This window comes from Oppia nitens, unplaced genomic scaffold (assembly GCF_028296485.1).
Source record: "Oppia nitens isolate AA-2021 unplaced genomic scaffold, nextdenovo-longstitch-racon4-pilon3 scaffold7_pilon_pilon_pilon, whole genome shotgun sequence".
Taxonomy (NCBI): domain Eukaryota; kingdom Metazoa; phylum Arthropoda; class Arachnida; order Sarcoptiformes; family Oppiidae; genus Oppia; species Oppia nitens.
The window spans coordinates 1441013-1459345 of NW_026533251.1; the positions used below are offsets into that span (position 1 = coordinate 1441013).

Here is an 18333-nt window from a genome sequence, read left to right on the forward strand (position 1 = left end):
TATTTTTACATTTAATTTTAACAATTCAAATTTTTTACTTGTCATACTTAATTAAATAATTGTATAAATCACATTTGTAAATATAACAACACTAATAAGTTTATTAATCATTAATTTAAATGTTTAGATCAGATTTTTATATATGCATTAATTATTACATTTAATTTTTATTTGTCACAAATATGTTTATTTTGAAATTTGTTTTTAATTTATTATTATTTATACAAATTGTTTTCACCATGCTAATTATATGAGTTCTAATTGTTATTATAAATATAAAACAATTTTTAAGTTATTTGTTTATATAAACAATTAAATCAAAATTGAAATAATTAATAATATATAATATATATATATATATATATAAATATAATTAATTTATATAAAACTTGACCAATAAATTTGTAAAATATAAAGAATAATTTAATATAACAAAATAAAATTCATTTTTTATTAAAACTTTAAATTTTTACTAAAAAATTATACTATTTCTATAATAATTGACAAATAAAATCCAGTATTTAGCATTAAATTTGGTATTATAATTAGAGACTGTTTAATATGCTATTAGTATATGATATTTATGCAAATTTTAGGCAAAAAAAATCTCTGAGGAATTACTAACATTTTTTATGTCTACGAAAAATCTATCAATAGTTAAGACTGCAGTAAATGTCTCAATATTTAAATGCAAAATACTTTATTATTTTGTTAGAAAGTAGAGAAAGTATAATAATATGGTGTAAATCTGTTTATTTCACACATAGTGTAAATGCATTAATGAATTTTATACGAATTACTAAAAAGTTTGTAATTTTTTTTTATTTTACTCGTAATTTTTATTTTAAGTGTTATGTCTATAAAACATTTTATAGTCTATAAAAAAAGTTTTAAAATTTAAAGAAAAAGTTTTGATGTCAAATAAAAAACTTTCTACTTTAAAATTCACTATTATTTTGCATTTAATTTAAACTATAAAAAGTAAATGCTAACAATTACAATAATTGTATAATGATTAACATTTTTTTAAAGTTTAACATAAATTCTGATTGAGATATAAAACGATAAGTTAAAAGTAAAATTATTTTATTTAAAATGTCAATATTAATATTAATGTACATTATTAAATATTTGTTTTAAAATTATAAGAGAAATAAATTTATGATAACTTGACATTTCAAAATGTTGCTTTAAAATTAAGAAATAAACAATTTATGTTATTATAAAATTAAATTAAAAAATTATTTGTAATATTTAACTATATATAAACTACTATAATATATAATTTATATAAAAATTAATCTTTTACAAAGTAATTACGATAAATATTAAAGATCAATAATACAGAAAATTTATTAAATACAAAAAATGATTTATCAGACACTAAATATAAAATAGTTTAAAACACTTATACATCATATTTAAAGAAAAATTGTATTGAAATAAATTGCTTATTAAACAAAAAATCATGTTTTTGATAACAAAAACTAATTGATGAGATTTTCTTTTTTTTAATTTGCATTTAAGACACAATTGCTATCTCTTTCAATGCTGGCATTTGCCACATCATTAGTCCATCAGTTCACTGCTGTTTGAGTCACCTTAAGGATTGGATCTACCGTTTGACTGATTTTTGACAAAACAAAATGAGGATACTTTTGGTGATATCGTTGGTCATCATCTCATTGGCCTCATTCCGTATATTCATAATATATATATATATATATTATATAATATTACATTTTAGTATAAATATTAAAAAATTATTGTTATTGTAGATGTTGTCTGTGGAATTCAAGGCCCGGGTGGACAACAACAACAACAACAGGCAATTCAATCTCCCGTTTCGAAACCGGCACCCATTTCACCACTCTTTGCAAAACGAAATGTTACTGACAATTCTGGTATTGTTTTTTGTCATAAGATTGTGAAAATCAAAATATTTTAATATTTATTATAAATCATAGGGTCATCTTTGACCGCTAACGACACATCCAATGGCATTAATCTTCGAAATATAGAAGGAATTTACAACACTAATAATTCCGGTTATGGTGTCCCGGGTACTAACTATGGAACCGGTAATACATATGGCAATAGCAATCCTTACAGTTCCGGTGGTTATGGGGATAACGGAAACCCTTATGGTAATACCGGTACATACAACTCTTATGGAACAAATAGTGGGAACCCATACAATAGTGCCGGATATACTAACCCCGGTGGTCCAGTTCAATATACTGGTTATACTGGAGGTTATAACACTAATAGTTACAATACTGGCGGATATAGTAATCCAACTTCTTCTCAACCAAACACATACTCTGGAGGTTATGGTATTCAAACCGGAGGCTATACTCCCCAGACTGGAAGCTATGTTCCTCAGACTGGAGGTTATACTTCACAAACTGGAGGCTACACTCCCCAGACTGGAGGTTACAATTCAGTAGGCTATGGAACTACAGGTACTTATTCAACACCAAATACTTATGGCACACCTGGAAACAGTTACGGAACCTCAAACACTGGTATATTGTTATAAATATTATAAACTATTTTTAATATTAGTTTACTTGCAATATAGGAGGCTATAGTAATGATTACTCAACGGGTATGACTGGTATGACCTCAAGCAACTATAACAATGCTAACCCTGGATATGGATATTCAAACCAGAATACTGGTTACACCAATACTGGCGGATATACTAACAATCCTTATGGAAGTACTCCCGGAACGTATGGAAATACCCCAACATATGGGAACACTAACTCATACACCCCTAACACTGGATACGGCACTTACAGTAGCAATCCAGTACAAACATATACTGGTCAAATTGGCTACAATACTAATCCCGGATATGGCACCAATACACCATCATATAACTCTCCGGGTACCGGTTATAATACTGGTAGTTATAACAGCTATGGAGCGGGAAATCCTGGCAATGCACCAAATTACAATACAAATACGGGCGGTTATTCTAGCAACCCTGGTTACACCTCTGGCTATACTGGTACTACTGGTACTACTGGTACTACTGGTACTACTGGCTATGCTGGTACTACTGGCTATACTGGTACTACTGGCTATAATACCGGCTATACAAACACTAATTACAACAATCCCACCGGATATTAAATACTATAACTAATTAATATTTTTTATTATTCCTAAATTTTTAATTTTCTAATATATTTTTATATATATTTGAGTTTTATTTAGTGTTAATTAAAATTATAACTGAATAAACTCAACAATATTTAAAAATTGCAAAAATGATCGGTCAGCAAATGTATATCATTTTGATAAGAGTGTTATTTTAATCGAAACATTTTAATAAAAACTTTATTTCAGCAAAATTTCTATACTGTATTTGTATAATAATTATAAATGAAATATATATATTTTTTAATTATAAAATTACCTATAAATAAATTATCAATAAATAATAAAATTGTTATATAAATTATATTTCAAAAACAAATGAATTTAATGTTTTGTTTGGTATATATTATAGTTTTGACAATTTTAATATTATAGATATAAATTTTTAATTAATTACATCCGTCAATTAGCTTTTTTATTAAAAAAAACTTTTGATTATCTGACAAAAATATTTGCATATATTGACATAAAACAACTTCAATCAATGATTGTATCAATTGTACTGATAGTTTAAGTCTACAATGTATTATCAATGTTAACGATGCGATAATAGACGACTAAATAAGTAGTACTGTATATCAGTACTGATTTGCCACATCATTGGCTTTGGTATCACTATTTTTGTGCAATGGATGTGACTCTTCACGCCATACAATAGACTACAATATGGATACAAAACTATGGATACCTGTGATGACCATTGCATCGATGACTTCGCTGTCATCACAAGGCATAACAAGTTAGCAAATAATGTTAATTAATAGATATTTTATAAAATTAAAGTTTGTTTTAATAAGATTTATCAAACTTCTCATTTCACACAACAACAAAAACACCTGAATATGACAACTATGATAATAGTTATAAGTTATAACTATAACTATAATGATATTATAATAATGAGAAATGTTTCTATTTTATAATAAGATATTCTATAGTAAATTATAGATTATTATTTAATAAATAAATAAAATTATTTATATATTTAACTATTAAATTGTTAGCTTTAAAACTAGAAGAAGATAATATTTTGTCATCGATACCAGGTTTGAACTCAATTAAGTTACCATTGGATCAAAGATAAACAAACTCTCAAACAAAATCAGTTAATAGTAAACCAAAATAATTTAATTTGAATAAACTAATACTGGATTAATATAAAATTATATTAATCCAAAATAAAATAATTTTCAATAATCTTCAATTACAACGATCTCTTATTCCATATCATTCATCGGGTAATATAATTAATTAAAACTCTTTGAGTTATTGAAATTATTTTTGTTTTTAAGATTATTTATAATTTATAACTATTTAAATTTTAACAATAATATGAAATTTTTATTATTAATTAATTTATAATATTATATCACAAACATCAAGCAAAATATTTATATTTATTTGCAGATATATTTACAATTTACAAACATTAAAGAGAAATAAACAAAGTTTTTTATATTAGGGATTGTATAAAAGTTTTCAAAAAAAACAAATCTAAAAATATATAAAGGGGTAAATAGAAAAATCTTTAGCTCCGGGTAATAACCCTGATATTTATGATTATTAAAAATTATAAGTATGTTTAATAAAATAGTGATACCGTATATAATATATAGTAAGTAAATATTTATACAGTGTAGTACAGTGTAGTCTACTGTAAATGTTTAAATTTATAATATACATTGTATACTTAATTAAACATTAAATCTTAAATAAAAATACAAAATTATATTTGTTACATACAGTTTGTACATATAAAATGTAATATAAAATTAAAGCCAAATAAATACATCTAAAAATTGTTGCAAATACTGTAGCTGTAACTTACAAATAATTGTTTAAAAAAGTCAAAACTATTTTGAATACATGAAAATATAGTTTATTTATTTTGATAGGTTATGGTGTCTACCAAACGATATATAGATATAATAATCCTATATATTATGGCTCTATTTATCATATTTATCGAAATGGTTTATACCGACTAAGAGCACCTGTATCTACCGGAAATCCATTGTTACAATATAATGTAGGTTAAATTGCAGCCATGTATGAAAGTGCTCCAGTACAGCCTAACGTTCCTAATGGTAATGATCCCGGTTCAGATCAATATAGAGAAAACGACAGTACAAACAATGGTTATAACAATTTATAATAATATTAATTTATATATATTTTAACTAAATTACTAAAAATGTATCTTATTGTTATTTTTAATATATTTGATCTTTATTTAGTGTTATATATGTGTAAATTGCAAAAATAATCCATCATCAAACCTATATCACTTTTATAAGTGTGTTATTTTAATATAAATAATTTAATAAAAATATTTAGTAATTTAATTAATTTCATTATTGTATTTGTATGTATTATAACTATATAGATTAAAATTGTATTATTTAAAAAATTATTTGATTCCTATATTATCTATAAAACCAGGGTTGCTAAAGGGGGTAGGGGTGGACATCTTACACCCTAAGATAGAGATTTTTGGATCTTATCCCCTGTGGTATGAAAGCTAAAATATTTTGGGGCCCCTACCAATTTTCAGCGAAAATTTTTTTCATCAATGTAAAATTTTATATTAAACAAAAAAAATACTAAATGAGTTTTAATATAAATTAATAGCTATAATATTAAAAATAAATAGATAAAAATACTTAATTACATATATTTAACATTATTTACACTAAATATTAACGTAATATATGTAACAAATCAATAAAAACTTAATTTTGTTATATTTAAACATAAAAATAAAAATTTATTGACTAATTACACAAAATATTCTTTAAAGATACTAAATATATTTAATAAATATTTCATATGTAGAGTTCTGGTATCCCCACAAGGGAAAAATGTTCCCTAATAAATTCCCACTAATTTTTTAAATAGAATGAAAAAAATGAAAATATTTTATTTTATTTTTTTAGCTCTTTATAAAAGTTAAAATATATTATATTTCAATTTAAAACTCAAAAATTTAAATTTTTAGCATAAATTTTATTATAATTTTGTTAGTTATTTAATTATTTGTATTTTATAAGACGTTAAAATAAATACAGTACAATATCATTGATATTTTTATTAATTACACATATATTTATCACTTTATCAATTATACTCTTCTAAAAATATAATTCACTAATATTAATAATAATCAATTAATATTTATTATAGTTAATTTTATTTTTAATTAATTGTTATAATTAAATAGTTATATATATTTAAGTATAGTTAGCTTATATATATATATTTATGCAAATTTTTAGTTCTTAACCTTTAGGACTAAAGACTAATTAAATTGAGAATATTTTTTTAGTGAATTTATGAGGAATTTATAGGAAATTTACTTTGGAATTTAACGTGAATTTAATTGGTATTTAATGGAAATTTAGTGGGAATTTAGTGTAATTTGAATAAAATTTTCGTTTAAAAATGCAATAAAAATGTTTACCCCTGCTATACCCCCAAGTATTTTTTCGAGATTTTTACAATTTTACCCCACCCTATACCCCCTGAAATCGAAAACCATTTGCAACCCTGAATAAAAATTTAAAAAATGTATTTCTATTTAATAATTTAATGTTTTGTTAACTTACATAATGTTAATATTATTGATATAAACTGTTAATTAATTAAATCGAGTGAATATTTTTTACTTAAAAACTTTTGATTATTTGACAAAATATTTTGCTTACATTGACTTAAAATAATTTTAATCAATGACTAAAAAGTTTAAATCTAAAGTGAATTTTTCAATGTTAACGATGCGATAATAGACGACTAAATAAGTAGTACTGTATATCAGTACTGATTTGCCACATCATTGGCTTTGGTATCACTATTTTTGTGCAATGGATGTGACTCTTCACGCCATACAATAGACTACAATATGGATACAAAACTATGGATACTTGTGATGACCATTGCATCGATGGCGTCGCTGTCATCACAAGGCATAACAGGTTAGTAAATAGTTGTAATGAATTGAGTGATAGCTATAATGTTAGTATTACTAAGATCTATCAGCCTGGCCATTTGCCACCGCCACTACTACCACAACAACACCTGCATATGATAACTATGATAACAGTTATAACAATTATGACTATAATAATAATGTCACATGTAAATATATCATAATAGCTATTATAATTATAATAATTATTATTATATAATAAATTAATAAATTTTTACAATAATTGCTTATCAATTGTTAGCTTTAAAACCAGAAAAAGATAATTTATTTTCATCGATACCCGGTTTTGAGTCAACAAAGTTAGTATTGGACCAAAACAAACAGGCACTTGAAGCGCATAAAAATAAGTTAGTAATGGATCAAAATAAACTGATCCAGGACTTTAACAACAAATTCAATTTGACTAATAATAAAAATGTTAAACCTAATAAACCAGGAACTGTTGAGGTTAGACAATTGTGTTGTATATCTAATTTAATTTTTAAATATTTATTAATACACTAAATGTTTATTTATAGAATCCAATCTACAAACTGAGTCCTCCCACTATAGAAGTCCCACCACAAATTAATTATAATAACCCTGGTTATAACAACTATAATAATAATAATAATAATAACTATAATAAACCTAATCTCCCAGTGCAACGCCCCCCTATTTCATATAGACCAGTCGGTAATCCAGTTGGCCCGCAATATGGTAATAAAAATACTAATGTAACTGGCTATGATGTGTACCGAACATTATTTGGATACAACAATAATCCCGATTATAATAGAGGACCCAACGGACCTATATATCCTGGTGGCCCACCATTACCAGTTGGCCCTTACGGACCAAATATACATGTACCTGTGGGAAACCCTCTGCAACAGTATAATGGAGGTAACATTCCACCTATCTATGGAAATGTTCCTATACAACATAACGTTCCTTATGGTAATGGTCCAGTTCCAGGTCAATATAGACCAAATCCACCTAATAATTATGGGGGTAATCATGGCTATGGAGACGCACAGATATTTAATGGTAATACTGAAGTACCTGTCTATAACAGTCAATCAAATACTATTAACGGACCTAATGGGCCTCTCTATGATAGAGGCAATCAGTATGCTGGAGGTGAAAATAACTATGGTATGCCATCACTTGCACCCATACCTACAGTTGATTACAGCAAATATGTTGAAGTCGTGCCATATCAGGAAATTAGTCAATATATGAGGTATTGTTCTCAAGTTTTTTAAAGTCTAAAGACTAAAAAATAAAGACTATTTTTAATGAGATGTTTATTGAATACATGACAGTCCCGATAATTATAACTCTTACGCTAATATGCTGTACTCGGCCTACAATTTGCAGTACACGCCTCCACCAAATATCTTTCAATCAAACAACTATAGCACACCCGGCTATCAAAAGCAATCCAATAATGAGTTTAAAATGTTGGTCGCAGTTGTCGTTATCGATGGTAAGGTGTGATTAAAAATATAATCTGATAATAAATGATAATTTATTATTTAAATTACAGGACATTTGGGTGGTCCTCCAACTAATATTAAGGGAACGTTATATATGAGTGAAATTTATCGAAATATAGTTCTGGTTTCGGGAGTCATACAAAGTATGTATAAAATTATAGAATTTTATTAATATTGAAAAATATAAAACAATTTTTTTGGTAGATTTGAAGCCAAACCATAAATACGGTATCGCTATTCATAAATATGGAGATATTAGTAATGGGTGTCAATCGATTGGTCCGCACTTTAACCCACAAAACAGTACTCACGGCAATATGAATTACCCGCAGAGTCACGCGGGTGACCTGGGCAACATTGTGGGCGATGTTACGGGTGTCGCTTTTGTCAACAAAATTGTCAAAAGCCGTATTTCCATTGAAGACAACAATGCAGTGGCCGGTCGTTCATTTGGCATATGCTCGCAACCCGACGATCTCGGACTCGGAGGTAATATTCAGAGTCTAATACACGGTAATTGCGGTCAACTTATTGCTTGCGGTATCATTGGTTACTCTAATACTTTAAACAGTGCATCGATTAGCAATCAATACGGAAAATAATAGTTTTTTTGTAATTAAAAATAAATATTATTAAATAAAACTTATTTTTCAATTTTTAGTAAAAGAGCGTTATATCTAAATTTAATGTCATTTTTAAGTTATTGACTGATTGATTGTGATTTAAAAATTAATGATAAAATAAAATCAAACATATATTGTATTAGCATTAAATGTTATTTGTATTAAAATTTATTTAAATAAGTATTAAACTTTGATTTTAAAATAATTCGTTAATTTATTATAATTTGATTTAAAATAATTTATAATATTATATATAACTATAATTTTAAATTAATAATTATAATATTTAATCCGATATATAAATAATTTTTAAACTCCTATTTCTATAAATTATTTTTAATTATTAATTATTATGCAATGGAAGGGTAGGTCGGGGTATGGCAAAAAAAACTATTAAACAAAGATTTTGAGATTTAAACCAATCTGATTGATAGAAATTCAGATACTATTATATGTAAGTTTATATTCAATATTTAAATGTTAATCAATTTATTATTTTAATATGATATTTAGATTATGAATGAGAAACTGAATGATAATTTATGATTTCAATGTTAAGTTCAATAGTCATTATTATTGATATTTTTTATAATTATAGTACTATTATTTGAGATATTATTCATATTATAATATTTGTCTCTAAAATGCTTTTTGATATGACTATCATTAAGTCAATTAATGTTTATACTCCAAAAGTATTGAATAATTTGATGTTTGAAATGTAATTACACATATTTTTTGCGGTTAAATATATTAATATCAATCCAATAATATAATAACATAATATTTTGACAAATTTTCAAAACACAACACATATTTTGAAAATAAACACATATTACTATATTTTCAATAAATTTATCAAGTATATAAATCAAGCAAATATATTTAATTATTAAGATTATGAAATATATATTATATATATAAAGAGAAAATTAAAAATAGTCAATAGTTTTGATTTAAAATAAAATTAATAGTTAGTTGTATTGTTAATAAAAGGTATCGGGTTTATCAAATTCACTGAGACTGTGCTGGAATATAGGGATACCATCAGTGCAAATGAAATCAATAAGTTTGTCGGGTAAGTGCTCTCTAGCTTTGTTCAACACAACCCATTTGTTGCCCTCAGTTACGGTACACGGAGTGCCGGTTAAGATAATTTTGTTTGAAGTCCAGGCCCTGTCCTGGAGGAAGACCTCGAATATACTTTCGGGCAATTGTTTCAATGTTGGGATACCACTCAAATCCAATGTAGTTATGCGACCATTTGTATCGAAAGTACCCTTAAATGTTGTATTTGTCATTGGATTTCGTCTTAAATTTATAGTCAATTGATTTTGATTCCAGTCCTCAAACTGGAAAGCATTGCTCGAAATCTCATTGATTTTATGTGTCGCCAAATTTACGTTCAATAAGTCTATATATAAATTCATTCTTTAAGTAAAGTTTCTATAAAAATATTTGATTAATAAAAACATACTTGGTAATTTAGAAAAAGCATGTTTGCCAATTGATGTAATATTTCCACCCTGGTCCTGACCACTTAAATCAATGGTGTTTAAAAATATTTGTTTTAAAATGCCATTGAATGCATTGTCCGGTATCTTTTGAATACCGGAACCAATGATTGATATTTTGTTGATTAAATGCATTGAACTCAATGCACCAAATATATCACAAATACGTGAAGTATAATTACTAGTAAATTATTTTCAAAATAAAATATTTTTAATTTATTGTAATTTATATTATTTTTATTTATTATTACCTGAAACTAGTTAGTGCTGACTCAAATGAAACTATTGTTTCAGACATACCCTCAAAAGCTTTTGGGTTAACACAAGTTAACAAAGAATTACCATTGAATTTGAGATATTGAAAGGTGACCCCATGAAAGACACTGTCGTCCAACATTTCCACTGTACTGGCCTCGAGTTCAAAGTTGACAAATGGGTTGACACCGGGCGATGTTATTCGAGCCAATGTTTCCATAACTAGTTCCAGATCAAAGTTTTTGATGGCAATACAGCGTATGGTAACACCATCACACGTGCACGGGTAGATATCTCGTGGATTAGGAGGACAAATCCCTCCTAGTGCCAGATCAACAGTGCATATTGCTAATATTGCTATAATAAAATTTTTATATATAACAGTAATTAAATAAATTTTATAATATTATATTATAAAAATTTGTTATAAATAATACCATATAATAATAATGCAGACATTGTTATTACTTTGATAATAATAATTTTTGAATGAATATAAATTTTTAAAAAACAAACTAATTTATTGTAAAATAACAGTGATTTTTATAGTTAATGTTTTTTGTACTTTGTTTTCAACAATGATTTTATGTAGAAATGCTAATCAATTAATATAAGAAATATATTATTATTAATTATTTTAATCTATTATCATAATTATTAATTATCAAATAATATAAAAATGTATAATTTATTATCCATTTATATTATATTAATAGATATATTACCTTAAATTATACTGTATAAGCTACAGTAAAGTATTAATTAACAATGACTTTGTTGATAGTTTTGTTATTTATCATATCAATTACATATATTTTATATAATTATTACTAATTTATTATTATTTTTTATTAGTTTATAGATTAATAAATTTTGTTACAAAATCAAAGAAATTGATTAATACTAAATTTAAGTATATTAATTTTCAATTATTCCATAACATTATTTTGATATTATAGATATAATTAACCATGATAATCTTAAGCTTATTTTTAAAATTATAATCTTATTATTACAAAATTAAAATATTTTTAAAATATTTTATATAAACTATATTTTGATATTTAGATTAATAAGGCTCAGTGTTGGCAGAGACAAAGTGTATGTATAATACAAAGCGTATTATACAGTATAATACAATGTAAATTACATGACAATTTTGGCTTACAAAATAATTTTAGCGCCACCTAATAACAAAAATACAAAAATTCACAAACAAACACATGTTTTGTAATAATAATTATTTTTTTATTTAAAAAAATTTTGAAATTAACTATTCAATTTAATTCTGGTATTGAAATATATTAATAAAATAATTAATATTAATTTTTAATAGTCTTAGAAAACAACGATTCTAATAACGATATTGAAATTATGTAATAATAATAATTTTAATAAAAAAATAAATATTTTATCATTGTTAATGTAATTTTTCTATAATTGTAAAATACATCCAGTACGTTGTATTTTACTGTAATTTACAAAACCAAAATTGAAAACCTTGTATTTTTCCAACCCTGATAAGGCTATAATTGATATATTAATATTAAATAAATATCATTTTACTTTTAAAATATTCTTACATTACTTTTTTCTTATACATTTTTTTAATTAAATAATATATCGATATTTAAAAAATAAAACTAAAAAAATAAGAAATTAAAGTATAAAGTTACTTAATATTAGTTTATTTTTATTTTACTTTAATTGATATAATATGATAGAAAAAATATTCAAATATACACATATTAAATTTATAAAATAAATATTAATATTAGCTTAAAATATTATTATTTATTAAAATATTTAATTTAAAATTTATTTTTAATTAATTAATGAATAGGACAGTTAATGTTAATAAAAGGTATCGGGTTTATCAAATTCACTGAGACTGTGCTCAAATATACGTTCCCCATCAATGCAAATAAAATCAATAAGTTTGTCGGGTAAGTGCTCTTTGGCCTTATTCTGTAGTATCCATTTGTTGCCCTCAGTTACGGTACACGGAGTGCCGGTTAAGATAATTTTGTTTGAAGGCCAGCCTCTGTCCTCTAGGAAGGCATCGAATATACTTTCGGGCAATTGTTTCAATGTTGGGATACCACTCAAATCCAATGTAGTTATGCGACCATTTGTATCCATAGCTCCTTTAAATGTTGTATTAGTCATAGGATTTCGTCTTAAATTTATAGTCAATGGGTTTTCATTCCAGTCCTCAAACTGGAAAGCATTGCTCCAAATTTCATTGATTTTATGTGTCGCCAAATTTAGGTTTAGTAAATCTATTTATATAAATTTATTGTTTATGTAAATATTTCTTTAAAAATAATTTATAGAAATTTAAAAAACATACTTGGTACTTTAGAAAAAGCATGTTTGCCAATTGATGTAATATTTCCACCCTGGTCCTGACCACTAAAGTCAATGGTGTTTAAATATATTTGTTTTAAAATGCCATTGAATGCATTGTCCGGTATCTTTTGAATACCGGAACCAATGATTGATATTTTGTTGATTAAATGCATTGAACTCAATGCACCAAATATATCACAAATACGTGAAGTATAATTACTAGTAAATTATTTTCAAAATAAATAATTAATATTTTTAATTTATTGTAATTTATATTATTTTTATTTATTATTACCTGAAACTAGTTAGTGCTGACTCAAATGAAACTATTGTTTCAGACATACCCTCAAAAGCTTTTGGGTTAACACAAGTTAACAAAGAATTACCATTGAATTTGAGGTATTGAAAGGTGACCCCATGAAAGACACTGTCGTCCAACATTTCCACAGTACTGGCCTCGAGTTCAAAGTTGACAAATGGGTTGACACCGGGCGATGTTATTCGAGCCAATGTTTCCATAACTAGTTCCAGATCAAAGTTTTTGATGGCAATACAGCGTATGGTAACACCATCACACGTGCACGGGTAGATATCTCGTGGATTAGGAGGACAAATCCCTCCCAGTGCAAGGTCAACAGTGCATATTGATAGTATAGCTATATTACAGTTATTAAAAAAATACAAGTTTAATTATGTTATAATAAAGTTTTGTTTAATAATACCGTATAATAATAATAATGTTGACATTGTAATTAATTTGTGTCTTAGTTTTTTTTAATGAATTTCACTTTTTTAAAAGTAAACTGTTTTTATTGTAAACTAACTGTGCTTTTTATACTGTAGTTACTGTTTTTTGTACTTTTGTATACAAATGCTAATCAATTAATAGAAAAAGTATACTATTATTAATTATTTTATTCTATAATTATCAATTATCAAATAATTAAAAAATATATAAAAGTCTATAGTAAAGTATTATCTTTAATGATACAAAAATAAAATAAAGTATTAATTGCTAATGACATTGTTATTAGTTTTTCATTTATCATATTAATTGCATGTGTTTTGTATAATTCTTATTAATTTCTTTTATTTTTAAAAATTTATTTATTTCAATAATTTCGTAACAAAATTTATTTATTTAAAGATTATTAATAAATGTGTTTTAATTTTCAAATACTACTCCTCTACATTAATTTCATATTACTTATCTTATAATGTATTATAATTATAAATATATTTTTATAGCTAGTCTTAAATTATAACAAAAATAAAAAGTATTTTATTAAAAAAATTTTTATAAAAAACAATGGTTTGATATTTTAAAAATATAATAATTAATTTATTGAATAAATTGTATTTTTTCTGAAATATTATGAAAACTACCAAAAGTTTTAATTTTCTATTAAATTTTATACTTATTAAAAAATTAAAATTAAACAAATTTTTGATATAAAATCAAAATCTTTAATATAATAGATTTTACACATAATATATATATATAAATATATTTTATATAATAAGAATAGCTATAATTATTTTAATTAATTTTTAAAAAAATAGTTTTTAGTAATTTTTAAATATTTGTTAATAATATTAAATAATTAATATTGAATTAATTGAGAAGATTAGTGTCATTGAAGGCCATCACTATAACTGATAATCTGATTACTGAAGTACCCACCGATGCATTTCACTCATCGACCGATGTTTTGACTAAATTTATTTACATTGATATAAGTGGTGTTGAAAAGGCAATGATAACCAAAAATTGAAAGAAATGCTATTAAACATTACTTAATAAAGTACTTCAATTGCAAAACATTTTTTCCCAATAAAAACTTTAAAAGTTTTAATATAATTATTAATTTTAAAATACTGTAATTACTGAAATCTAGATCACATAAAATAATTACTAATGAGACCTTTGATTGTTAATTAAAAAATGTTTTACCTAAACATTTGATAAATATAAACATTAATTCAGTGATTGTTAGCTAAAATAGAGCTGCATTTTAAAAATAAACTAAACCTTAATACAGAAAAAATTAATTATTAATTATAGAGTTTTATATATATTTTTAATAAATAAGTCTTTATTTGTTGTAATCTATAATATATATTGAATTTTTAAATAATTTAACTATTATTTAGAGTTTTGTGAAAAATGTTGATAAAATGATAATTAAAAATTAAGACAATAGCAATATTTTATATCAACATATTTACAAAAATATTATTTAATCAATTTACTAATAATTATATTTTTTTGCTAAAATGAAGATAAGATATATATGAGAAAATTACAATTAATATTCTCTTATTAGTATTTACTTATATTTCTAACGAATCGTTTTGAGAGCTCTTTAAACTTTATTATTAGTGAAAATATCTTTTAATTATAATTGATAATATTATTAGACAGAATTATAATTGTTTTTAATAATTGTATATAAAAGCCAATTTTTTTTGTCTGCTATAATTTACAATAACAATAACTTATTAGAAAATGATTTTATTATTAAGAGGTTTGACATTTTCATAATAGCAAATAAAATGTTAAAAATAAATTAATTATTAAAAAAGTTTAATGAAAATTATATTTTCTTAGAAATCACATTGGCACTAATATTGCTAATATGTAGAGCACAGGTAGCACATGCAGGTGTATGTCCATCTAATCCCGATACCATCAAACCGTGCACGTGTACGCCCACAACCATAGCATGCGAGACAACTGATAAATTTGAATTGGATGTTGTTTTAGGACTGATAGCCAAAGGTCAGGACCCTCAAGGACTGGCATTTGACACATTCATATTGAATGCCTCTGAGATCAGTTCACTAGATCGGGGAGTTTTTCATGGACTTACTTTCAATAATCTTAAGTTTATCGACTGTTTCCGACTATCGTGTGTATCGAGTGAGGCATTTGCCGGACTTCAACCTAATGTGACGTCAATATACGCGAGTGACACTCATTTTGAGTATATATTTTTTAAAATTTTAGTCATAATTACTTAATTTATATATATATTAATCAATGTTTTTTATGTATAAACAGTTGGTTCGGACGTCGTGATTGTAGTATTTTTGAAGCAATCAGATACTTGAAAAACTTAAAATCACTTAAAATAGTTAGAAGTAAAATAACAGAAATACCTGATAATGCTTTTACTGGCAAATTAGGTCAATTGAGTGACTTATCAACAATTGATTTCAGTGGAGGACAGGGAGGTGTTATCACACAAGTCGGTGAAAAAGCTTTTAATGATCTGCCGAGTGAGCTAACAGTTTAATTATATTTTTACATATTAATTGAAATATTTCTTACATAATAGATGTCCAGTTAATAGATCTATCGAGACATAGGATTTCATCGATAAAAAGTCATGGTTTTGAGATAACATTACCAATAAAAAACAGTTTACTAATTAATTTAGAGCACAACGCCCTAAAAAATAATAGTTTTGGCAATTCATGTCTAAAAACTAATGTCAAAACAGAGCTCCGTTTGGGCGAAAATATTAATCTTCACTGTCTTAACGAAGAAGTTTTTGAACCATTTTTGGTTAATAGAAGAAATAAAACTGAAGATAATATAATTGATTTAACAATAACTCCTATTGATTGCTCCAAATGTAATCTTTGGCTTTTGGAAAATGAAGTGAATCTCAATTTAAGAGATAAACTCAAGAATATTCTGACTTCCGATGGCATCGATTTCTGGAAGAAAACCAAAGATGACTGTAGTGTTAATTCTGTTAATGTTTTATAAAATCATAATATAATATGTTTTAATTATATATAAAACTAAAAGTTTTTTATATGAATTATATTTATTATAAATTTGATAATAAATATAACATATATAATATTTATATTTTTAAAATTTATTTCAAATTATACTATTTTGTTTAAGCATATGTTTTTTTGTAGCAAATTTATTAAAAATGTTGTTAAAATCTTAATTAAAATATTTTAATAAAAAGCAATCTGTTTTGTTAAGTGTCTATTAGGTTCTCTCATTTGAGTGGACACAATAAAAGTAAGTTTTACTATTGTAATTCAGTTTAAACTATTGTTGATTAGTATATATTCACTGTTTATTTTTAATTTTATGTGATTTTTATTGATTAACTCGACTAATAACAAAAATAGTAAAAAATATAATTTATAAAATGTATGCAAAATTTCATATAACAATTAGAAACTAATTATTAATATAAAGTTGATTTCAACAATAGTAAAAACAATATGTATAATTGTAACGACATTTGTTACATGCGATCGGGACAGAGACCGCTTTAGTAATCGATACCGGGATGAGGATTTGGATGGCAATAAAACTCAAAACAATAACCGGGATCAAAATCGGGATCAAAATCGGGATCAAAATCGGGATCAAAATCGGGATCAAAATCGGGATCAAAATCGGGATCAAAATAAGGATTAAAATCGAGATCGTGAGGATCGCAGCCTTGTTACATTTTAAAAATTAAATTTATCAAAAACTGTACATGGTAATTTATTCAAATATAGATTATAATTGTCATTCTTCAGGAATTCTCCAAAATATATTTCTTTTAAAACATTTAATTTGCTATTATTTGATACATTTATCACTGTTTTTCTGCCATTGATTTCAATAAACGACTTGTGAAAGGTCTCTGTTGTCAATATATTTGATAACAAATCAATAGTCAACGACTGGTTAGAACCGTCGGCAAAGAAGAAGGCGTGGGAATCAATTCGACGATACTATTAGACGACAAATCTAAGCGATGTAAAGCTGTTTTCAAAATTATAATTATAATATAATTAAATTTATTAAAATATTCAATAATTTTTAGATATTTTAATTTTATGGGCTATGAAAATAGCTTTTAAATCATAAAAGGCATAACTGTTAACTTTAGTAATATCACTATCACTCACTTCAATAGTGGTTA

The 18333-nt window shown here is 24.8% G+C and overlaps 5 protein-coding genes across 8 annotated transcripts; 3 read left to right on the top strand and 2 right to left on the bottom strand.

The window, feature by feature from the left end:
* Nucleotides 1–1528: 1528 nt before the first annotated feature.
* On the top strand, nt 1529–3202 carry LOC128963480 (uncharacterized transmembrane protein DDB_G0289901-like). The gene is made up of 4 exons (XM_054309992.1): nt 1529–1698; nt 1779–1904; nt 1968–2528; nt 2585–3202. Exons 1-4 carry the CDS (start codon nt 1647–1649, stop codon nt 3142–3144), a joined length of 1299 nt encoding a protein of 432 aa, XP_054165967.1. The 5' UTR covers nt 1529–1646; the 3' UTR covers nt 3145–3202.
* Nucleotides 3203–6930: 3728 nt separating this feature from the next.
* On the top strand, nt 6931–9283 carry LOC128963478 (probable serine/threonine-protein kinase clkA). 4 transcript variants are annotated; one of them, XM_054309989.1, is made up of 8 exons: nt 6931–7142; nt 7198–7305; nt 7398–7603; nt 7675–8041; nt 8108–8381; nt 8464–8627; nt 8688–8780; nt 8842–9283. In XM_054309989.1, exons 1-8 carry the CDS (start codon nt 7070–7072, stop codon nt 9237–9239), a joined length of 1683 nt encoding a protein of 560 aa, XP_054165964.1. In that variant the 5' UTR covers nt 6931–7069; the 3' UTR covers nt 9240–9283. The 4 variants fall into 4 exon arrangements, with proteins under 4 accessions (XP_054165964.1, XP_054165962.1, XP_054165963.1 ...); XM_054309987.1 differs by having other exon boundaries at nt 7675–8381; XM_054309988.1 differs by having other exon boundaries at nt 7207–7305; nt 7675–8381.
* An 897-nt stretch (nt 9284–10180) lies between these two features.
* On the bottom strand, nt 10181–11566 carry LOC128963484 (uncharacterized). Its single transcript, XM_054309995.1, has 4 exons — nt 11467–11566; nt 11026–11386; nt 10738–10955; nt 10181–10674 (listed from the first exon to the last, which is right to left on the bottom strand). Exons 1-4 carry the CDS (start codon nt 11486–11488, stop codon nt 10247–10249), a joined length of 1029 nt encoding a protein of 342 aa, XP_054165970.1. The 5' UTR covers nt 11489–11566; the 3' UTR covers nt 10181–10246.
* Nucleotides 11567–12823: 1257 nt separating this feature from the next.
* Nucleotides 12824–14217, bottom strand: LOC128963483 (uncharacterized). The gene is made up of 4 exons (XM_054309994.1): nt 14104–14217; nt 13677–14037; nt 13383–13600; nt 12824–13311 (listed from the first exon to the last, which is right to left on the bottom strand). Exons 1-4 carry the CDS (start codon nt 14126–14128, stop codon nt 12884–12886), a joined length of 1032 nt encoding a protein of 343 aa, XP_054165969.1. The 5' UTR covers nt 14129–14217; the 3' UTR covers nt 12824–12883.
* A 1635-nt stretch (nt 14218–15852) lies between these two features.
* Nucleotides 15853–17159, top strand: LOC128963356 (leucine-rich repeat-containing G-protein coupled receptor 6-like). Its single transcript, XM_054309860.1, has 4 exons — nt 15853–15909; nt 15993–16368; nt 16446–16663; nt 16723–17159. Exons 1-4 carry the CDS (start codon nt 15891–15893, stop codon nt 17157–17159), a joined length of 1050 nt encoding a protein of 349 aa, XP_054165835.1. The 5' UTR covers nt 15853–15890.
* The last annotated feature ends 1174 nt before the right edge of the window (nt 17160–18333 follow it).

Bases quoted from the DNA above. Each gene is read 5' to 3' on its own strand.
- LOC128963480 (XM_054309992.1), top strand. From the start codon at position 1,647: ATGAGGATACTTTTGGTGATATCGTTGGTCATCATCTCATTGGCCTCA. The intron at 1,699-1,778 runs GTATATTCATAA...TTGTTATTGTAG, and splicing joins CATCTCATTGGCCTCATTCC to ATGTTGTCTGTGGAATTCAA. The intron at 2,529-2,584 runs GTATATTGTTAT...CTTGCAATATAG, and splicing joins TTACGGAACCTCAAACACTG to GAGGCTATAGTAATGATTAC.
- LOC128963356 (XM_054309860.1), top strand. The intron at 16,369-16,445 runs GTATATATTTTT...ATGTATAAACAG, and splicing joins GCGAGTGACACTCATTTTGA to TTGGTTCGGACGTCGTGATT. The intron at 16,664-16,722 runs GTGAGCTAACAG...CTTACATAATAG, and splicing joins AGCTTTTAATGATCTGCCGA to ATGTCCAGTTAATAGATCTA.
- LOC128963484 (XM_054309995.1), bottom strand. From the start codon at position 11,488: ATGTCTGCATTATTATTATATG. The intron at 11,387-11,466 runs GTATTATTTATA...ATTTTATTATAG, and splicing joins GTCTGCATTATTATTATATG to CAATATTAGCAATATGCACT. The intron at 10,675-10,737 runs GTATGTTTTTAT...ATTTATATATAG, and splicing joins TGCTTTTTCTAAATTACCAA to ACTTATTGAACGTAAATTTG.
- LOC128963478 (XM_054309987.1), top strand. From the start codon at position 7,070: ATGGATACAAAACTATGGATACTTGTGATGACCATTGCATCGATGGCG. The intron at 7,143-7,197 runs GTTAGTAAATAG...AGTATTACTAAG, and splicing joins GTCATCACAAGGCATAACAG to ATCTATCAGCCTGGCCATTT. The intron at 7,604-7,674 runs GTTAGACAATTG...GTTTATTTATAG, and splicing joins ATAAACCAGGAACTGTTGAG to AATCCAATCTACAAACTGAG.
- LOC128963483 (XM_054309994.1), bottom strand. From the start codon at position 14,128: ATGTCAACATTATTATTATTATACG. The intron at 13,601-13,676 runs GTAATAATAAAT...ATAATTTACTAG, and splicing joins TCAGCACTAACTAGTTTCAG to TAATTATACTTCACGTATTT. The intron at 13,312-13,382 runs GTATGTTTTTTA...TTATATAAATAG, and splicing joins TGCTTTTTCTAAAGTACCAA to ATTTACTAAACCTAAATTTG.